Source organism: Eriocheir sinensis, chromosome 70, assembly GCF_024679095.1.
Source record: "Eriocheir sinensis breed Jianghai 21 chromosome 70, ASM2467909v1, whole genome shotgun sequence".
Lineage (NCBI taxonomy): Eukaryota > Metazoa > Arthropoda > Malacostraca > Decapoda > Varunidae > Eriocheir > Eriocheir sinensis.
Genome location: NC_066578.1, coordinates 3,111,830 through 3,126,119, shown reverse-complemented (window position 1 = coordinate 3,126,119; position 14,290 = coordinate 3,111,830). Strand labels below are relative to the sequence as shown.

Genomic DNA, 14,290 nt, shown 5'->3' with positions numbered 1-14,290 from the left:
GGCCTCTCCATGATTTAAGTCCTCATAAAGGATATATGCTTTCTTGCAGATCACATTACTATCTACAAGAATGTCAATTATTTATCACATACCATGTTGCCCAATCACACATTCAAAGCTTTTCTGGGTTAAAAAGTGTTTTCATGAACTAAGTCACTGATTTCACTGGTTTTGGCAACAATAAAACTAGCCCTTATTAGACTTATCACAAATTTAAAGTGATGCAAAATCATTCTTTCCACAGGTGACGTACTACTTTTGAGAGTTTTGACCGAGGCTACTTGCAGATTATGTCTATCCTGAGAAGGCCTTTGACTTGGTGCAGCACGGGGTATTCTGGGGATCCGTGGAATTCCTGCACGGAATCCCAGGATAATTAACCTGTTGACTGGCCTTCACTCTGCAACTGAGAGTGCTGCGAAGTGTGGGGGAGGCATTTTTGGCTTCTTCCCTGTTGATTCAGGAGTGAGACAGGGATGAGTCCTTGCTTCATCACTTTTCAACACTTGCATGGACTGGGTATTGGGCAAAGTTGTTGCAGAGCATCTGATAGCAACACCAAAGTCACTGACTTTGTGTTTGATGAAGATGCTGTACTTTTTGCAAAATTGCTGGAGGTCCTGGTGCTGCATGAGGAGGTGAAGCCTCTGAAACTGAAGGTCTCCTGGGCCAAAACCAAGGTCCAGTCATTTGGGGGGCTTGCTGGATGACACAGTTCAGTCTGTTCATACGTGTGGTGAGGATGTCAAGGTCACAAAAAGTTTCACATAGTACCTTGGTAGTGTAGTGCATAACAATGGTGAGGTCACTCAATGGATTGGCCTGGCCCATGGTGTTATGGACTTGCTCTACACAACTATATGGTGTTGTCAATATCTATGCAGATGGATATAGATTCACGTCTTCAAGTCACTTGTGTTCCCTGTCTTACTGTGTGGCTGTGAGACATGGACACTGAATAGTGACTTGGAGAGGCATGTCAATGCCCTTGGTACCAAGTGCCTTCGCAGAATCAACTGAATTGAGGCTTGTTACCAGCTTAGTTCATGAACGTCAACTCCAGATATACGGGCACGTGGCATGCCTCCCAGACTTTGATCCTGTTCGTTTGTTTCTGTACGAGACAACCCTGGGTGGAGCAGACCAAAGGGACGACCACGTAACTCTTGGCTGGGGCAAGTCACTTGATCCTACCAGTTGGAAAGTTTTGTTTAGTCAGCGCAACATCTGTGGTCATATGCCGGAGATAGACGGAAGGGGAAGGAATTACAGGAGAAGGGAAGAGATTCCAGGAGACGGGACATAACCGCCGATTAATACCAGGTACCCCTTCACTGCTGGGTGGACAGGGGCGTAGGGTATCAGAAAAGCAGCCCAAATTTTTCCACTCCGCCAGGGTATCGAACCCGGGCTCTCTCGGTTGTGAGCCGAGTGTGCTAACCACTGCACCACGAAGCCCCCGATGATCCTACCAGGAGGGACCTGAGATGGAGAGGGTAGATGTATGGGAGCTTGCTCTGGGGTACCATCAGGAGTGGAGGTGACAAGTGAGTGAAGCAACGCACCCCCAGGCGTATGCTCCCCATTAGTTAGTCAGCTTGTTAGTAGCCTATATGCATTTAGGCAAGGTGACACGCCCTCCAAACCTATTACCTGTTTGCTTAGAAGACATTGAAGAAATTAGTGATAGCATAAGAAATGAAGACTGTGATTAACGAAACAAACAACCCTAGATTTTCAGATGACAGTCTTACGAGGTGAGTCACAGGAATAAAGTACAATGTAGGTCTGAAGATGAATGTGAAGAAAACAAAGATAATGTTTAATAATCCCTTGGCAGGACAACAAACAATGAACGAGAACAAAACACGGCAATAGAGGAATAGCCTTCACATAGCTTGGCCATCAGTGGCAACCCAGAAATTCTAGAAGTCAGGTCAGACAGAGGACCTGGTGACTAGATGAGAGCATTTGCCAGAATAGGATGGATTACACTAATGACAGGCACAGGTGAACACTGGGAAAGTTTCTACTGCAGTGCACAAATAATAGCCGAAGATGAAGAAGTAATGCAAATAGTTTGATATTTGCTAATTTATACATATGGTTTAACCCGGTAGCAGCGGGGATCATGTTTCTTAATGGTCCCTCCAAGCGAGAAAAATGAGAAAAAATCACCCCTCACACAAACCATTTCATAATATATATCAAAGCATTTGTGATCAGATTATGCATCATCTATTTTGGGGGGTTTATATCATGGCACAAATTTGGCCCATCGCTGCTACACGGTAAAGCCACAAATTTGGCCCATCGCTGCTACATGGTAAAGCCACAAATTTGGCCCATCGCTGCTACACGGTAAAGCCACAAATTTGGCCCATCGCTGCTACACGGTAAAGCCACAAATTTGGCCCATCGCTGCTACCAGGTTAAATGTCCTTCAGAGATTGATGATAATATATGCCATGGGTGATTGTGTCAATTCATCCTACATCAGTGTCCAAAGTAAGCAATGTATGGCTTTAATAATACAAAACTTTCCTTTGTCCTCTCGGTAAGTTGATGAGGATAATTACCGGTACTTTTCTAAATATACTGCGGCTTGGCCAACAAACATTAATATTACCTTATATACCTGACAACATGCAGTCAGCCAACAAAGCAAGCCAATGCTAAATCTGGTCTAAATCTGCCTGTATTTAGTTTGTTTCTAATAATGTAATGACTAAATGCAAAGTGCAAAGAATCAGTGATCACATATTCAACGTAATATATTTCCACAATACCACATACTCCATATACAAGGCCTTATAACAACAAATAACGGTACGGATTTCTTTTGTATATTCCCTCTTCCCTTGTTTGCTTGTAAAATATATTATATAAATAACTATACTTTCTATTTTGCAATGCCCTCTCTCCCCAATGAAAATTTGGCCAAGTGGATGTATTTACCATTGATAAACTGTCAATTATTATTACAGTGTGTGTGTGTGTGTGTGTGTGTGTGTGTGTGCAACAGAACTAAACATTCATATTAAACACACACACACACACACACACACTATGGCTGGTATAATAAGACACTTTGGCTTCTCATATCAGCCATTTCTAAAGGTCAAAGAGAGGGTTAGTTGTGTTCTAATGAGTGTTTCTTCAGGTTCAAGGTACAGAAGAACTCACACTACCACCAGGGTCATAAAACTACCCCTGGAAATGCCCACAACTCCTACGAAAGCCTTGTCAAATATGTGTTCTTGGGCTGTGATATATCTGGTAATACGACCCTACATGTCTACAAAAACAGATATATCAACTCACCTGCTGGACTTTGCTTTGCAGATGCAGCAGCCTGTGGTTGACCTATATACCTTCGGCTTGTGGAAGGAAAACATCTTGTGTGTGTCTTGAACAGAACCTGGAAAGAAAACTCTCCTTAACACTCCTGCACACCACCAGGTACTCACACACGGGCTATAATAGTAACACAAAGCACAGCACACCTTTAACGTCACTCGAGTTGCCTTTAACCACCAGTACACACTAATATCGCATGACACACTTATATCGGATGAATTTCACCCAGTTGAGCACTGCAGCCACACCCGTCCTGATAACTTATCGCCCAATATCCACAGGCAATTCCACAAACTGTAAGATTCACGTGTTATCACTTAGCACAATCTGGTAATGCCGCAAGGGAACACCACCTGCCACTTTTTTTCTTCACCAGACGCTTCAATGAACACTTTCGAATGCACACACACACTTTAACTTCGGTTTTATGAAGCATTAGTGTAGTTTTCCAATGCCCAGGTGCACTGTCACGCCGATTAGTATGTGGGAACTGACACTTTGTAAAACGTGGCTTAACCCTTCAGCATGAATTCCAGTGCTGGGAAACAAAGACCACTAACGTATGCACAGCACTTTCCTCCTCTTTGTCAAGTTGCATAAACCTTGGACACGCGTGGATCAATATTCAACACATGCTTTTTCACACACGAAGTTGCTGGCAAGGGTAATGTTGCAGGCCTCGACACAAAGAAGTTCCCATGATATAGAATTCGATTTCCAAAGGTCAATAGAGAACATAATGGCTTGGACACACGTGGATTAATATTCAACACATGCTTTTTCACACACGAAGTTGCTGGCAAGGGTAATGTTCCAGGCCTCGACACAAAGAAGTTCCCTTGATATAGAATTCGATTTCCAAAAGGTATATTATCTAAGTACTCTTGCAAACGTAATGGCTTGGACACACGTGGATCAATATTCAACACATGGTTTTTCACACACGAAGTTGCTGGCAGGAGTGATGTGGGAAGTTCAGACACAAAAGAAGTTCCCTCAATATAGAATTAAATTTCCAAAGGTTAATACCCTCTGTACACTCTTGCAAACGTGGATCAATATTCGATGCTTCGCTTTTTTCCACAGTGCTGACAAGCGTTTAATGTTGGAGCTTAGACACAAAGAAGTTCCCTTGATAAAAAGCATTTCCAAAGGTCAGTACCATCTATGTATCCTTGCAAACACAGGTACAGGTGAACGCGAGACCGTGATGGCAGTAATACATCGTTTGACAAGGGTTTTATGTTGAAGCTTAGACACAAAGAAGTTCCCTTAATAAAAAGCATTTCCAAAGGTCAGTATCATGTATGTATCCTTGCAAACACAGGTGAGGGTGTGACCGTGATGGCAGTAATACATCGTTTGACAAGCGTTTACTGTTGGAGCTTAGACACAAAGAAGTTCCCTTGATAAAAAGCATTTCCAAAGGTCAGTATCATCTATGTATCCTTGCAAACACAGGTGAGGGTGTGACCGTGATGGCAGTGATACATCGTTTGACAAGGGGTTTATGTTGGAAGCTGACACAAAGACTTTCCCTTAATAAAAAGCATTTCCAAAGGTCAGTATCATCTATGTATCCTTGCAAACACAGGTGAGGGTGTGACCGTGATGCCAGTAATACATCGTTTGACAAGGGTTTTATGTTGGAAGCTTCGACACAGACTTTCCCTTGATAAAAAGCATTTCCAAAGGTCAGTATCATGTATGTATCCTTGCAAACACAGGTGAGGGTGTGACCGTGATGCCAGTAATACATCGTTTGACAAGGGGTTTATGTTGGAAGCTTAGACACAAAGACTTTCCCTTGATAAAAAGCATTTCCAAAGGTCAGTCTCGTGTATGTATCCTTGCAAACACAGGTACATGTGAACGTGAGGGCGTGATGGCAGTAATACATCGTTTGACAAGGGTTTTATGTTGGAAGCTTCGACACATAGACTTTCCCTTGATAAAAAGCATTTCCAAAGGTCAGTATCATGTATGTATCCTTGCAAACACAGGTACAGGTGAGGCTGTGAAGGCAATAATACATAGTTTCCTTGTCACCACCAGCAGCTTCACTGTATTCTTGTTACATGTTTCCACGGATAAGTCTCCATCAATGTGGTTTTTTTTTAATTTGTATTGCCAGCATCCATGACACCATCGTTTATATCTTGCCCACCACACACAATACAGCGATCAATAAGTCGTTTTTTTATTGAGAGCATCCAGGATACCATCGTTGACATGTTGCCCACCACACACACAACACACCGCTCGTCACTTCACCAAAGCACCATCACTAGAAACACTGTAACAAGCACCTCTCACCGGGCCTTGCATCATCGGCTTTCCCTCACACACCACCACCACCAAAACCCAAGCCAGAAGTAATCAATAAGTCTTTTTAATTGACAATATTCACAACGAGAGCTTCACCACGTTGAGATATTCCCCACCAAACACGTAACACACAGCTCACCACTTCACTGAACCACTATCACAAGAAACACTCCAACACCCAACCATCACCTTTACATAACGAGGAAACACACACACAAGCCACCACCACCACCACCACCACACTCGTTTAATTAACACCACCGTTAACCACACTGCACAGCCCACTCATTTACCTTTCGTTTACATCAATGTGCACTACGCTTGTCACAGGAAAAAAATGCTAAGTTATAATCCAAGCGGGTCCGTACGAACAACCTCCTCTGTGAGCGGGACGGGGCCGACTGGCTGGCTGGCGGAGTGGATGGCTGGCTGGCTGGCGTACAGGGGAAGCCCGACCCCACTCCCCGTGATGCCCCCGCTCTCCCACTCCCTGTGCTTCAGCCCCACGGAGTTATCCCCCTAGAATCCCTCATATACGTTGTCAGTGAGCTTTCAGTGTGATATGGCGGGCTAAATCATCTTAGGACTCCAGTTAGGGTACGTTGGCGCGAGGTTGTCCCTCCCTACGCACTCAGGTGAGGTTCCTAGTTCGTCCCCCTTGCGGTGCCTCCAACCCTCCCACCACAGGATCAGCTGGCTGTGACGTCAGACCAGTGACGTAAAGAGGCATGATCGACGCGTGGCGGGGTCCATCCACCTCCTCCTCCTCCTCCTCTTCCTCCGCCACCAGTCATTTCCAGCTGCCGCCTCTAGTACGGACCACGCGCAGCTATTTTGTATACTCCTAAATCTACCTTAACCTTTAATTGCTAGCTAGACTAAGACGGCGTGTGCTTCAGTGATAACATGGACCCTGCTGTGTTCTGTGTTCGAGGTTTTTGCCATAAATTACAAGCGTCATATATTAGGATTCAAAACACCGCCTCCACACTGCCTCTCCGGCCCACGTCCAGCCCGCCTCCTCCTGCTCCGCCTTCTCCACCTGTACAGAACGTGACGCTTTGCCGTTTGCGTCACCGCCGGCAGAGTGAGCAGTGACGTCATCGTTGGTGGGGCTCGTGGGGGCGTGTTGACGCACTAATATGGTTCGGTCCACTGAGGAACATTCACCATTGTAAATCCTCACCCGTGCGCCCAAAGCCTTGCCAAGGAGTACAGCACATATTCTTATTCAAACGCATTGACATTTCAGTTCACTTGTTTGAAGAGACTCTCGTATACGTTGCAGGGTTTTCAAGGACGGTTTTGTTAGCCTAGTGATAGTTTTAAATGGTCTCGGCAGCTTGAACGGGAGAACTGTCCATGAAAACCCAGTTAATTCTCTCTGCGGCCTTGGGAGAAGGGTGAGGGAGATAAGAGGAAGGAAAGGGAAGGGAAGAGGAGAGGGAAGGAATGATAAAGGGTGAGAGAGATGAGAGACAGGAAAGGGAAAGAAAGAGGGAGGATAGGAAAAAGGGAATGGGGAGAAAAGGGAAGGAAAAAGAGGAAAAGGAGGGAAAGAGAGGAAAAGTAGGATATCGAAGGAGAGAAGAGGCAGAAAATAGGAGAAAGGAAAGGGGTAAAAATAGGAGAAAAAGAAGAGAGAGAGAGAGAGAGAGAGAGAGAGAGAGAGAGAGAGAGAGAGAGAGAGAGAGAGAGAGAGAAAGGGGTCATATATGTACAGCCCTTTCTTACTCCGGATGTGAGGCATTTCTTTCTCGGTACTGACGCGGGTAACTAATGGCAGAAAATAACACAAAGACCTACGTAATCGCTGAATCACATAAACCATCTAATTGTAGTTAGGAATAAATGTCAAGTTGGGGCCATACGCTGTAGCCGCGCGTGGTCAGCAATAAGGACACAGTTGATGGCTTCTATACCGGGAAAAAATAAAAATAAACGCCATCACTGAGGCTACGATCGTGCCCGGCATTTAACAAGGGACGCTATTCTCAAACGCTTCAGACTCTCACATAAACTATTTCCAAAGGCCAAAAAGTAGACCAATCAGGTTCTCATGCGTGTTTTCTTAGGTTCATGGTACAGAAGAAGGGTCAAACTACCATTATAAACCAAATTGGGTAGTCCGGTTTGGCGTTGGCTCCCGCGGGTCCATTTCTCCCCTCTGCTCTACCACACAGTCCCAACACCTATTTTTTCCTCTCATATGTTACCTAAAGCTTGCATATGGGAGGAAGGGATAGATGTTGGGGCTGTGTGGCAGAGCAAAGGGGAGGAAAGGACCCGCGGGAGCCTACGCCAGACCGGCTCAACATTGAAATACTCCTGGAAATGCCCACAACTCCTACGAAAACCGTGTCAATTATAGATGAACTTGGGCGCCTAAATGCTTGAGAATATGACCGGATGCCTGCAGGAAGGAAAGACCATAGATGCCCTAAGAACCGTTCCTATAGAGTGGTCATCCTAATCATCATCATATTTAGTGACCTATTACCCTATTACTATTGTTAGCTGCATTGCAAAGACCTTCCCCAACTGTTTTCCACTATTCTCTGGTGTTAGTGTACTCCATCCTGCTCCGGCTAATGGTCTAACTTCCTCCCCCCACCTGGTAATCTGTCTCCCTTGACTTCTACAATTTCCGATTTGCCACTTTCATTACTTTGGTTATCCACCTGTTATCATTTCTACGCATGAAATAACCTGCCCAAATCCAGTTCTTATTCGTTATAATGTCGTCAACTTTTCTTCGTCCCCTGATCCATGATATTCGCTTCCTGTCTCTCCGCCTCATAACCTGAATTTTGATCTCCATTCCTCTTTATGCGCTTCTAAGCTTTCTTAATCTTTTGTGAGGTGCCAAATATCTGAACATATGTTAAGTTGAAGAGGAAAACATACGTGAGTCGAGAAAGAAAAGTTGATGAAGATGAAAAGGGAAAAAAACATTCGAAAGTTGATAAAGATGAAAAGGAAAAAAAAAAAACATTGGAAAGAAAAGTTGATAAAGATGAAAAGGGAAAAAAACATTGGAAAGAAAAGTTGATAAAGATGGAAAGGAAAACATCCCTGAGTCAAGAAAGCTACGGAAGCCAAGAGAGAAGCATAAAAATACCAGAGCGCTTCAAGGCCGGTAAGGTGACATCCACGAAGGGCAGGAAAAGGGGGAGGGGGGGGGGGGGGGGGGACACGTGCACGGCTGGCAGAGAGGAGAGGTTAGCACGAAGCCATAATGTTAGCTGCACGTGGGGGGCGTCAACACACACACACACACACACACACACACACATACACACATACACACGTTCAAGGTATCATTACAGATTCAACACTATCCTCTCTCTCTCTCTCTCTCTCTCTCTCTCTCTCTCTCTCTCTCTCTGGATATTATTTTTGTTTAGAATGCTTTTGTTTGCGTGTGTGTGTAAATGTGTGTGTGTGTGTGTGTGTGTGAGTGTATGTGTGTTAATGATCTCTTTAAATCCCACTACTACTACTACTACTACTACCACTACTACTACCACCACTACCACTACTACCACTACTACTACTACCACTACTACTACCACCACTACCACTACTACAACTAAGCTAATAATAATGAAAATAGTAACGACTAGTATCACTAATTATGTAATCTAGGTTGTGCCAGAAAATGCTTGGCACACTTCCCTCCCCCTTACACACACACACACACACACACACACACTTTCTTGGCACCTTCACCAGACGCCCAATTTTTCACAATGTATATACCTCCTCAGTCTACATTCGAATAATCACTAAGAGAATGCCAAGACACACCCCATTTAACATCACTCTTACTACCCCCACTATTACTACTACTACAATTTTGTTTTCTACAGGGTAACTCTTGCATTAGGATTTGGGACAGCATATGGGTCAGCTAGATTTGTCTCGTGCAGTGAGGACGCGGAAGAGTTGAAGAGGTGTGGCTATGATAGGGATTGGGTAACTCTTGCATTAGGATTTGGGACAGCATATGGGTCAGCTAGATTTGTCTCGTGTAGTGAGGACGCGGAAGAGTTGAAGAGGTGTGGCTATGATAGGGATAGGGTAACTCTTGCATTAGGATTTGGGACAGCATATGGGTCAGCTAGATTTGTCTCGTGTAGTGAGGACGCGGAAGGGTTGAAGAGGCGTGGCTATGATAAGGATAGGGTAACTCTTGCATTAGGATTTGGGACAGCATATGGGTCAGCTAGATTTGTCTCGTGTGGTGAGGACGCGGAAGAGTTGAAGTGGTGTGGCTATGAGAGGGATAGGGTAATTCTTGCATTAGGATTTGGGACAGCATATGGGTCAGCTGTAAAGGGGAGGAACAACAACAGCAACAAAAACGACCGCTGTCAACCAAAATAAGCGTAGTAATCACACTTCAAGTTCCTGTATTACACTTCGTCTATCTCAGCTGTTTTGTCTTCTCTCTAAAACGTAGAAATGAAGATGCGCGCGTCAAGATGTAAACAAAGAGAGAGATCGCCCTTTCTTCCTCCCTCCTTGGTAGACATCATCACATCTGGCTTCCTCGCTGGGGGGGACGTGTGACGAGAGAGAGAGAGAGAGAGAGAGAGAGAGAGAGAGAGAGAGAGAGAGAGAATGAAAACAATGTAGAGAAGGAAAAAATAACTTGAAAACAGACAAAAAATACATACTTCTAATTGAGAGAGAGAGAGAGAGAGAGAGAGAGAGAGAGAGAGAGAGAGAGAGAGAGAGAGAGAGAGAGAGAGAGAGAGAGAGAGAACAAAGCCATTCATGCATGTTCATTAAGTCGTTCTTATGGCGCGCGCACACACACACACACACACACACACACACACACACGCCATTAGAGGGTCTTAAAGGAATACGTCTAATTTCAATATAATCTTCATAAACAACACCAACAAACACCGGTGATGAGGCAGCGACACACCACCAACACCACCAACACCACCACCACCACCAACAACAACAACAACAACCACCACCAACAACAACATCAGTCTTAAAGGAACATGTCCCTGTAATACTAGAACAAGACGAGGTTGTGTTGGTAACAATGACATAAATAATAGGCGAGGGAAAAGAGGAAGAGGGGAAAAACACATGGGGTCTCAGTGGGAGGGCGCCGTGTGTGTGTGTGTGTGTGTGTGTGTGTGAGAGAGAGAGAGAGAGAGAGAGAGAGGTCTTGAAAGTATGAAGATGCTGGTTAACTCTTGCATTACGATCTTGGGACAGCATATAGGTGCGCTAGATTAGTCTTGTGAAGTGAGGACGCGGAAGGGTTGAAGAGGTGTGGCTATGGTAGGGATAAGGTAACTCTTGCATTAGGATTTGGGACAGCATATGGGTGAGCTAGATTAGTCTTGTGCTATGTGGCTAGAGTGTTGAGCAGTATAAGAGAGGGGTAGGGTAACTCTTGCATTAGGATTTGGGACAGCATATGGGTGAGCTAGATTAGTCTTGTGCTATGTGGCTGTGAGTGTTGAGCAGTATAAGAGAGGGGTAGGGTAACTCTTGCATTAGGATTTGGGACAGCATATGAGTGAGCTAGATTAGTCTTGTGCTATGTGGTTAGAGTGTTGAGCAGTATAAGAGAGGGGTAGGGTAACTCTTGCATTAGGATTTGGGACAGCATATGAGTGAGCTAGATTAGTCTTGTGCTATGTGGTTAGAGTGTTGAGCAGTATAAGAGAGGGGTAGGGTAACTCTTGCATTAGGATTTGGGACAGCATATGGATGAGCTAGATTAGTCTTGTGCTATGTGGCTAGAGTGTTGAGCAGTATAAGAGAGGGGTAGGGTAACTCTTGCATTAGGATTTGGGACAGCATATGGATGAGCTAGATTAGTCTTGTGCTATGTGGCTAGAGTGTTGAGGGGTATAAGAGAGGGGTAGGGTAACTCTTGCATTAGGATTTGGGACAGCATATGGGTGAGCTAGATTAGTCTTGTGCTATGTGGCTGTGAGTGTTGAGGAGTATAAGAGAGGGGTAGGGTAACTCTTGCATTAGGATTTGGGACAGCATATGGATGAGCTAATCTTATGCAGTAAGGACACGGGTGGGGGGGCGTCGAGAGGTGCGGCCATGTGTTGAGCAAGGAAGGAGAGAGGTACAGGGGTGGGTGGGGAGGGTGGATCACAGCTGCCTATTACCAGTTGCGTTAGTGAACCCTGGTAATGGTTTCAGACGCGTGTGTGTGACTCAACAACCGCAACAAGGATTAGCGATCATTTAGAGCACTATGGGTATAATTTGTACTTAAAACTGGTATTACAGACACTTTCGCTTTTCACATCAGCAAATTCTAAAAGTCAAAGAGGGGATAAATCGGGTTCTAATGTTTTTTTTTTAGGTTCACGGTACAGAAGAAGGGTCAAACTACCACTAGGGTCATAAAACTACTCCTGGAAATGCCCACAACTCCTACGAAAGCCTTGTCAAATACGTGTTCTTGGGCGGCGAGATGTCTTATGATACGACCCGTTAACGAGAAGGGTTGATAAATCTACATGATCATCCCTGTAACTTGATGTCTTCTTGTAGGAAATCCGCAGTCAAGGGGTTAAGAGTAATGGTATAATGAAGGAGTAAGTCAAAATCTGATATTATTTACACGACGAAAAGGTTGATACAGTATGTTGGGTGTATGTCTTTATGTGTTTGTTCATCAGCGGGTGGGATGCGCCAAATGCGTGGCCTCAAGCTCAATTTGGATCAGATACTAGAGGCGGCAGGTGAGGCGGAGAGCTGAGAAAGGACTGAAAGGGAGAGGGGGGGGAGAGGAGGAGGCAAGCAGGTGGCCGACAGCTGGGCCTCACCTGGCCAAGAAGATTAGGTCCGTGCACACACACACACACACACACACACACACACACACACACACAGAGAGATGGATAGATTTACTGACCACAACATACAACAAGTTATAAAAAAAACTGTAATCATTCAACATATGGTCCAAAAACTTCGATATAAAAGGATAACACACACACACACACACACACACACACACACACACACACACACACACACACACACACACACACCACACACAGAGATGGATAGATTTACTGACCACAACATACTACAAAAGTTATAAAAAAAACTGTAATCATTCAACATATGGTCCAAAAACTTCGATATAAAAGGATAACACACACACACACACACACACACACACACTCACACGGAGGTTATCTCAGGCAGCGTCGGCGGCACACGCCCGGCTATGTAGGTCAGTGCGTGGTGGCCTCAAACTAATGACACGGTTTCTGTCCTGACTCCCTCCCACTCGTCCCTCGCCAGCTTGGGAGAGTCTGTGCAAATCGACTTCGCAACAAACACCCACCCACCTACCCACCCACACACACACGCCACCATCTTTTACCTCATCAAATTCACTAGTTCCAAACCATTATACATTCCAGTCATTTATCATCGCTATCACCATTTGCTGCATTACCCACCGAGGAGAAATCTCTGTAATGCGCTCGGTCAGGTAGGCAGGCAACACACTATTTCCGGAGATGAAGAAGACGGGGAAGATGATGGCCATGGAACGAAGGTAGGCAGCCAGGGTCAGGTAGGCAGGCAACACACTATTTCCGGAGATGAAGAAGACGGGGAAGATGATGGCCATGGAACGAAGGTAGGCAGCCAGTGTTATTTCCGGACACAAGAACTCGAACCATATCGTCATAGCCTGATATACTTCACCACTGACCGATATCATGAAGAAAAACATAGATAATTCGTCGTTCTTATCAAGCCCAGCACCTGATAACTGAATGTGTGTATCTGTGTCGAGTTGTTTCTATTCATTTATCTATTTATTATGATTTTTATTTTTTTGAGGGCAGAAGGAGAGGGGACATGAAACTAAGGGTTAAATTTCGGCGCCCAAGCACACATATTTGACAAGGCTTTCTATGAGTTTTGGGCATTTCCAGGGGTAGTTTTATGACCCTTCTTCTGTACACGAACCTAAAACAAACACTCATTAGAAGCCGACTGATCTACTAATTGGGGGTTGGAAGCGTATTACAGAACCCAATCACACCTATTTGACAAAGCTTTCTATGAGTTTTGGGCATTTCCAGGGGTAGTTTTATGACCCTTCTGGTATTCTGACCCTTCCTCTGTGCCACGAACCTAAAACAAACACTCATTAGAACCCGACTGATCTGTTAATTGGGGGTTGGAAGCGTATTACAGAACCCAATCACACCTATTTAACAAAGCTTTCTAGGAGTTTTGGGCATTTCCAGGGGTAGTTTTATGACCCTTCTGATAATCAAACCCTTCTTCTGTACACGAACCTAAAACAAACACTCATTAGAAGCCGACTGATCTACTAATTGGGGGTTGGAAGCGTATTACTGAACCCAATCACACCTATTTGACAAAGCTTTCTAGGAGTTTTGGGCATTTCCAGGGGTAGTTTTATGACCCTTCTGTACCACGAACCTAAAACAAACACTCATTAGAACCCGGCTGATCTACTAATGGGCCTTTGAGAGTACTGATGAGGGGGAAAGCGTCTGACAACACCGAGCAGAAACCTATCCAATCCATCCCTTGAGACAGGTTA

General features: G+C 44.7%; 1 protein-coding gene and 1 long non-coding RNA gene across 4 annotated transcripts in view; one reads left to right on the top strand and one right to left on the bottom strand.

Moving 5' to 3' along the window:
- LOC126988745 (SIN3-HDAC complex-associated factor-like) overlaps nucleotides 1–14,290 on the bottom strand; it is a 40,867-nt gene that overhangs the window by 14,568 nt on the left and 12,009 nt on the right. Inside the window, exons 1-2 of one of the 2 annotated variants that reach the window (XM_050847115.1) lie at nucleotides 5,982–6,146; nucleotides 3,325–3,421 (exon numbers count right to left, since the gene is read on the bottom strand). In XM_050847115.1, coding sequence (XP_050703072.1) covers nucleotides 3,325–3,398 — 74 coding nt within the window. In that variant the 5' untranslated portion in view covers nucleotides 3,399–3,421; nucleotides 5,982–6,146. Of the gene's footprint in view, nucleotides 1–3,324; nucleotides 3,422–5,981; nucleotides 6,147–14,290 lie in introns of those variants that run through there. The other variant, XM_050847116.1, reaches the window with a different exon arrangement.
- Nucleotides 3,428–5,974, top strand: LOC126988746 (uncharacterized). 2 transcript variants are annotated; one of them, XR_007742512.1, is made up of 3 exons: nucleotides 3,428–4,687; nucleotides 5,088–5,189; nucleotides 5,331–5,974. It is a non-coding gene; the product is annotated as an uncharacterized LOC126988746 (long non-coding RNA). The 2 variants fall into 2 exon arrangements; XR_007742511.1 differs by having other exon boundaries at nucleotides 4,955–5,189.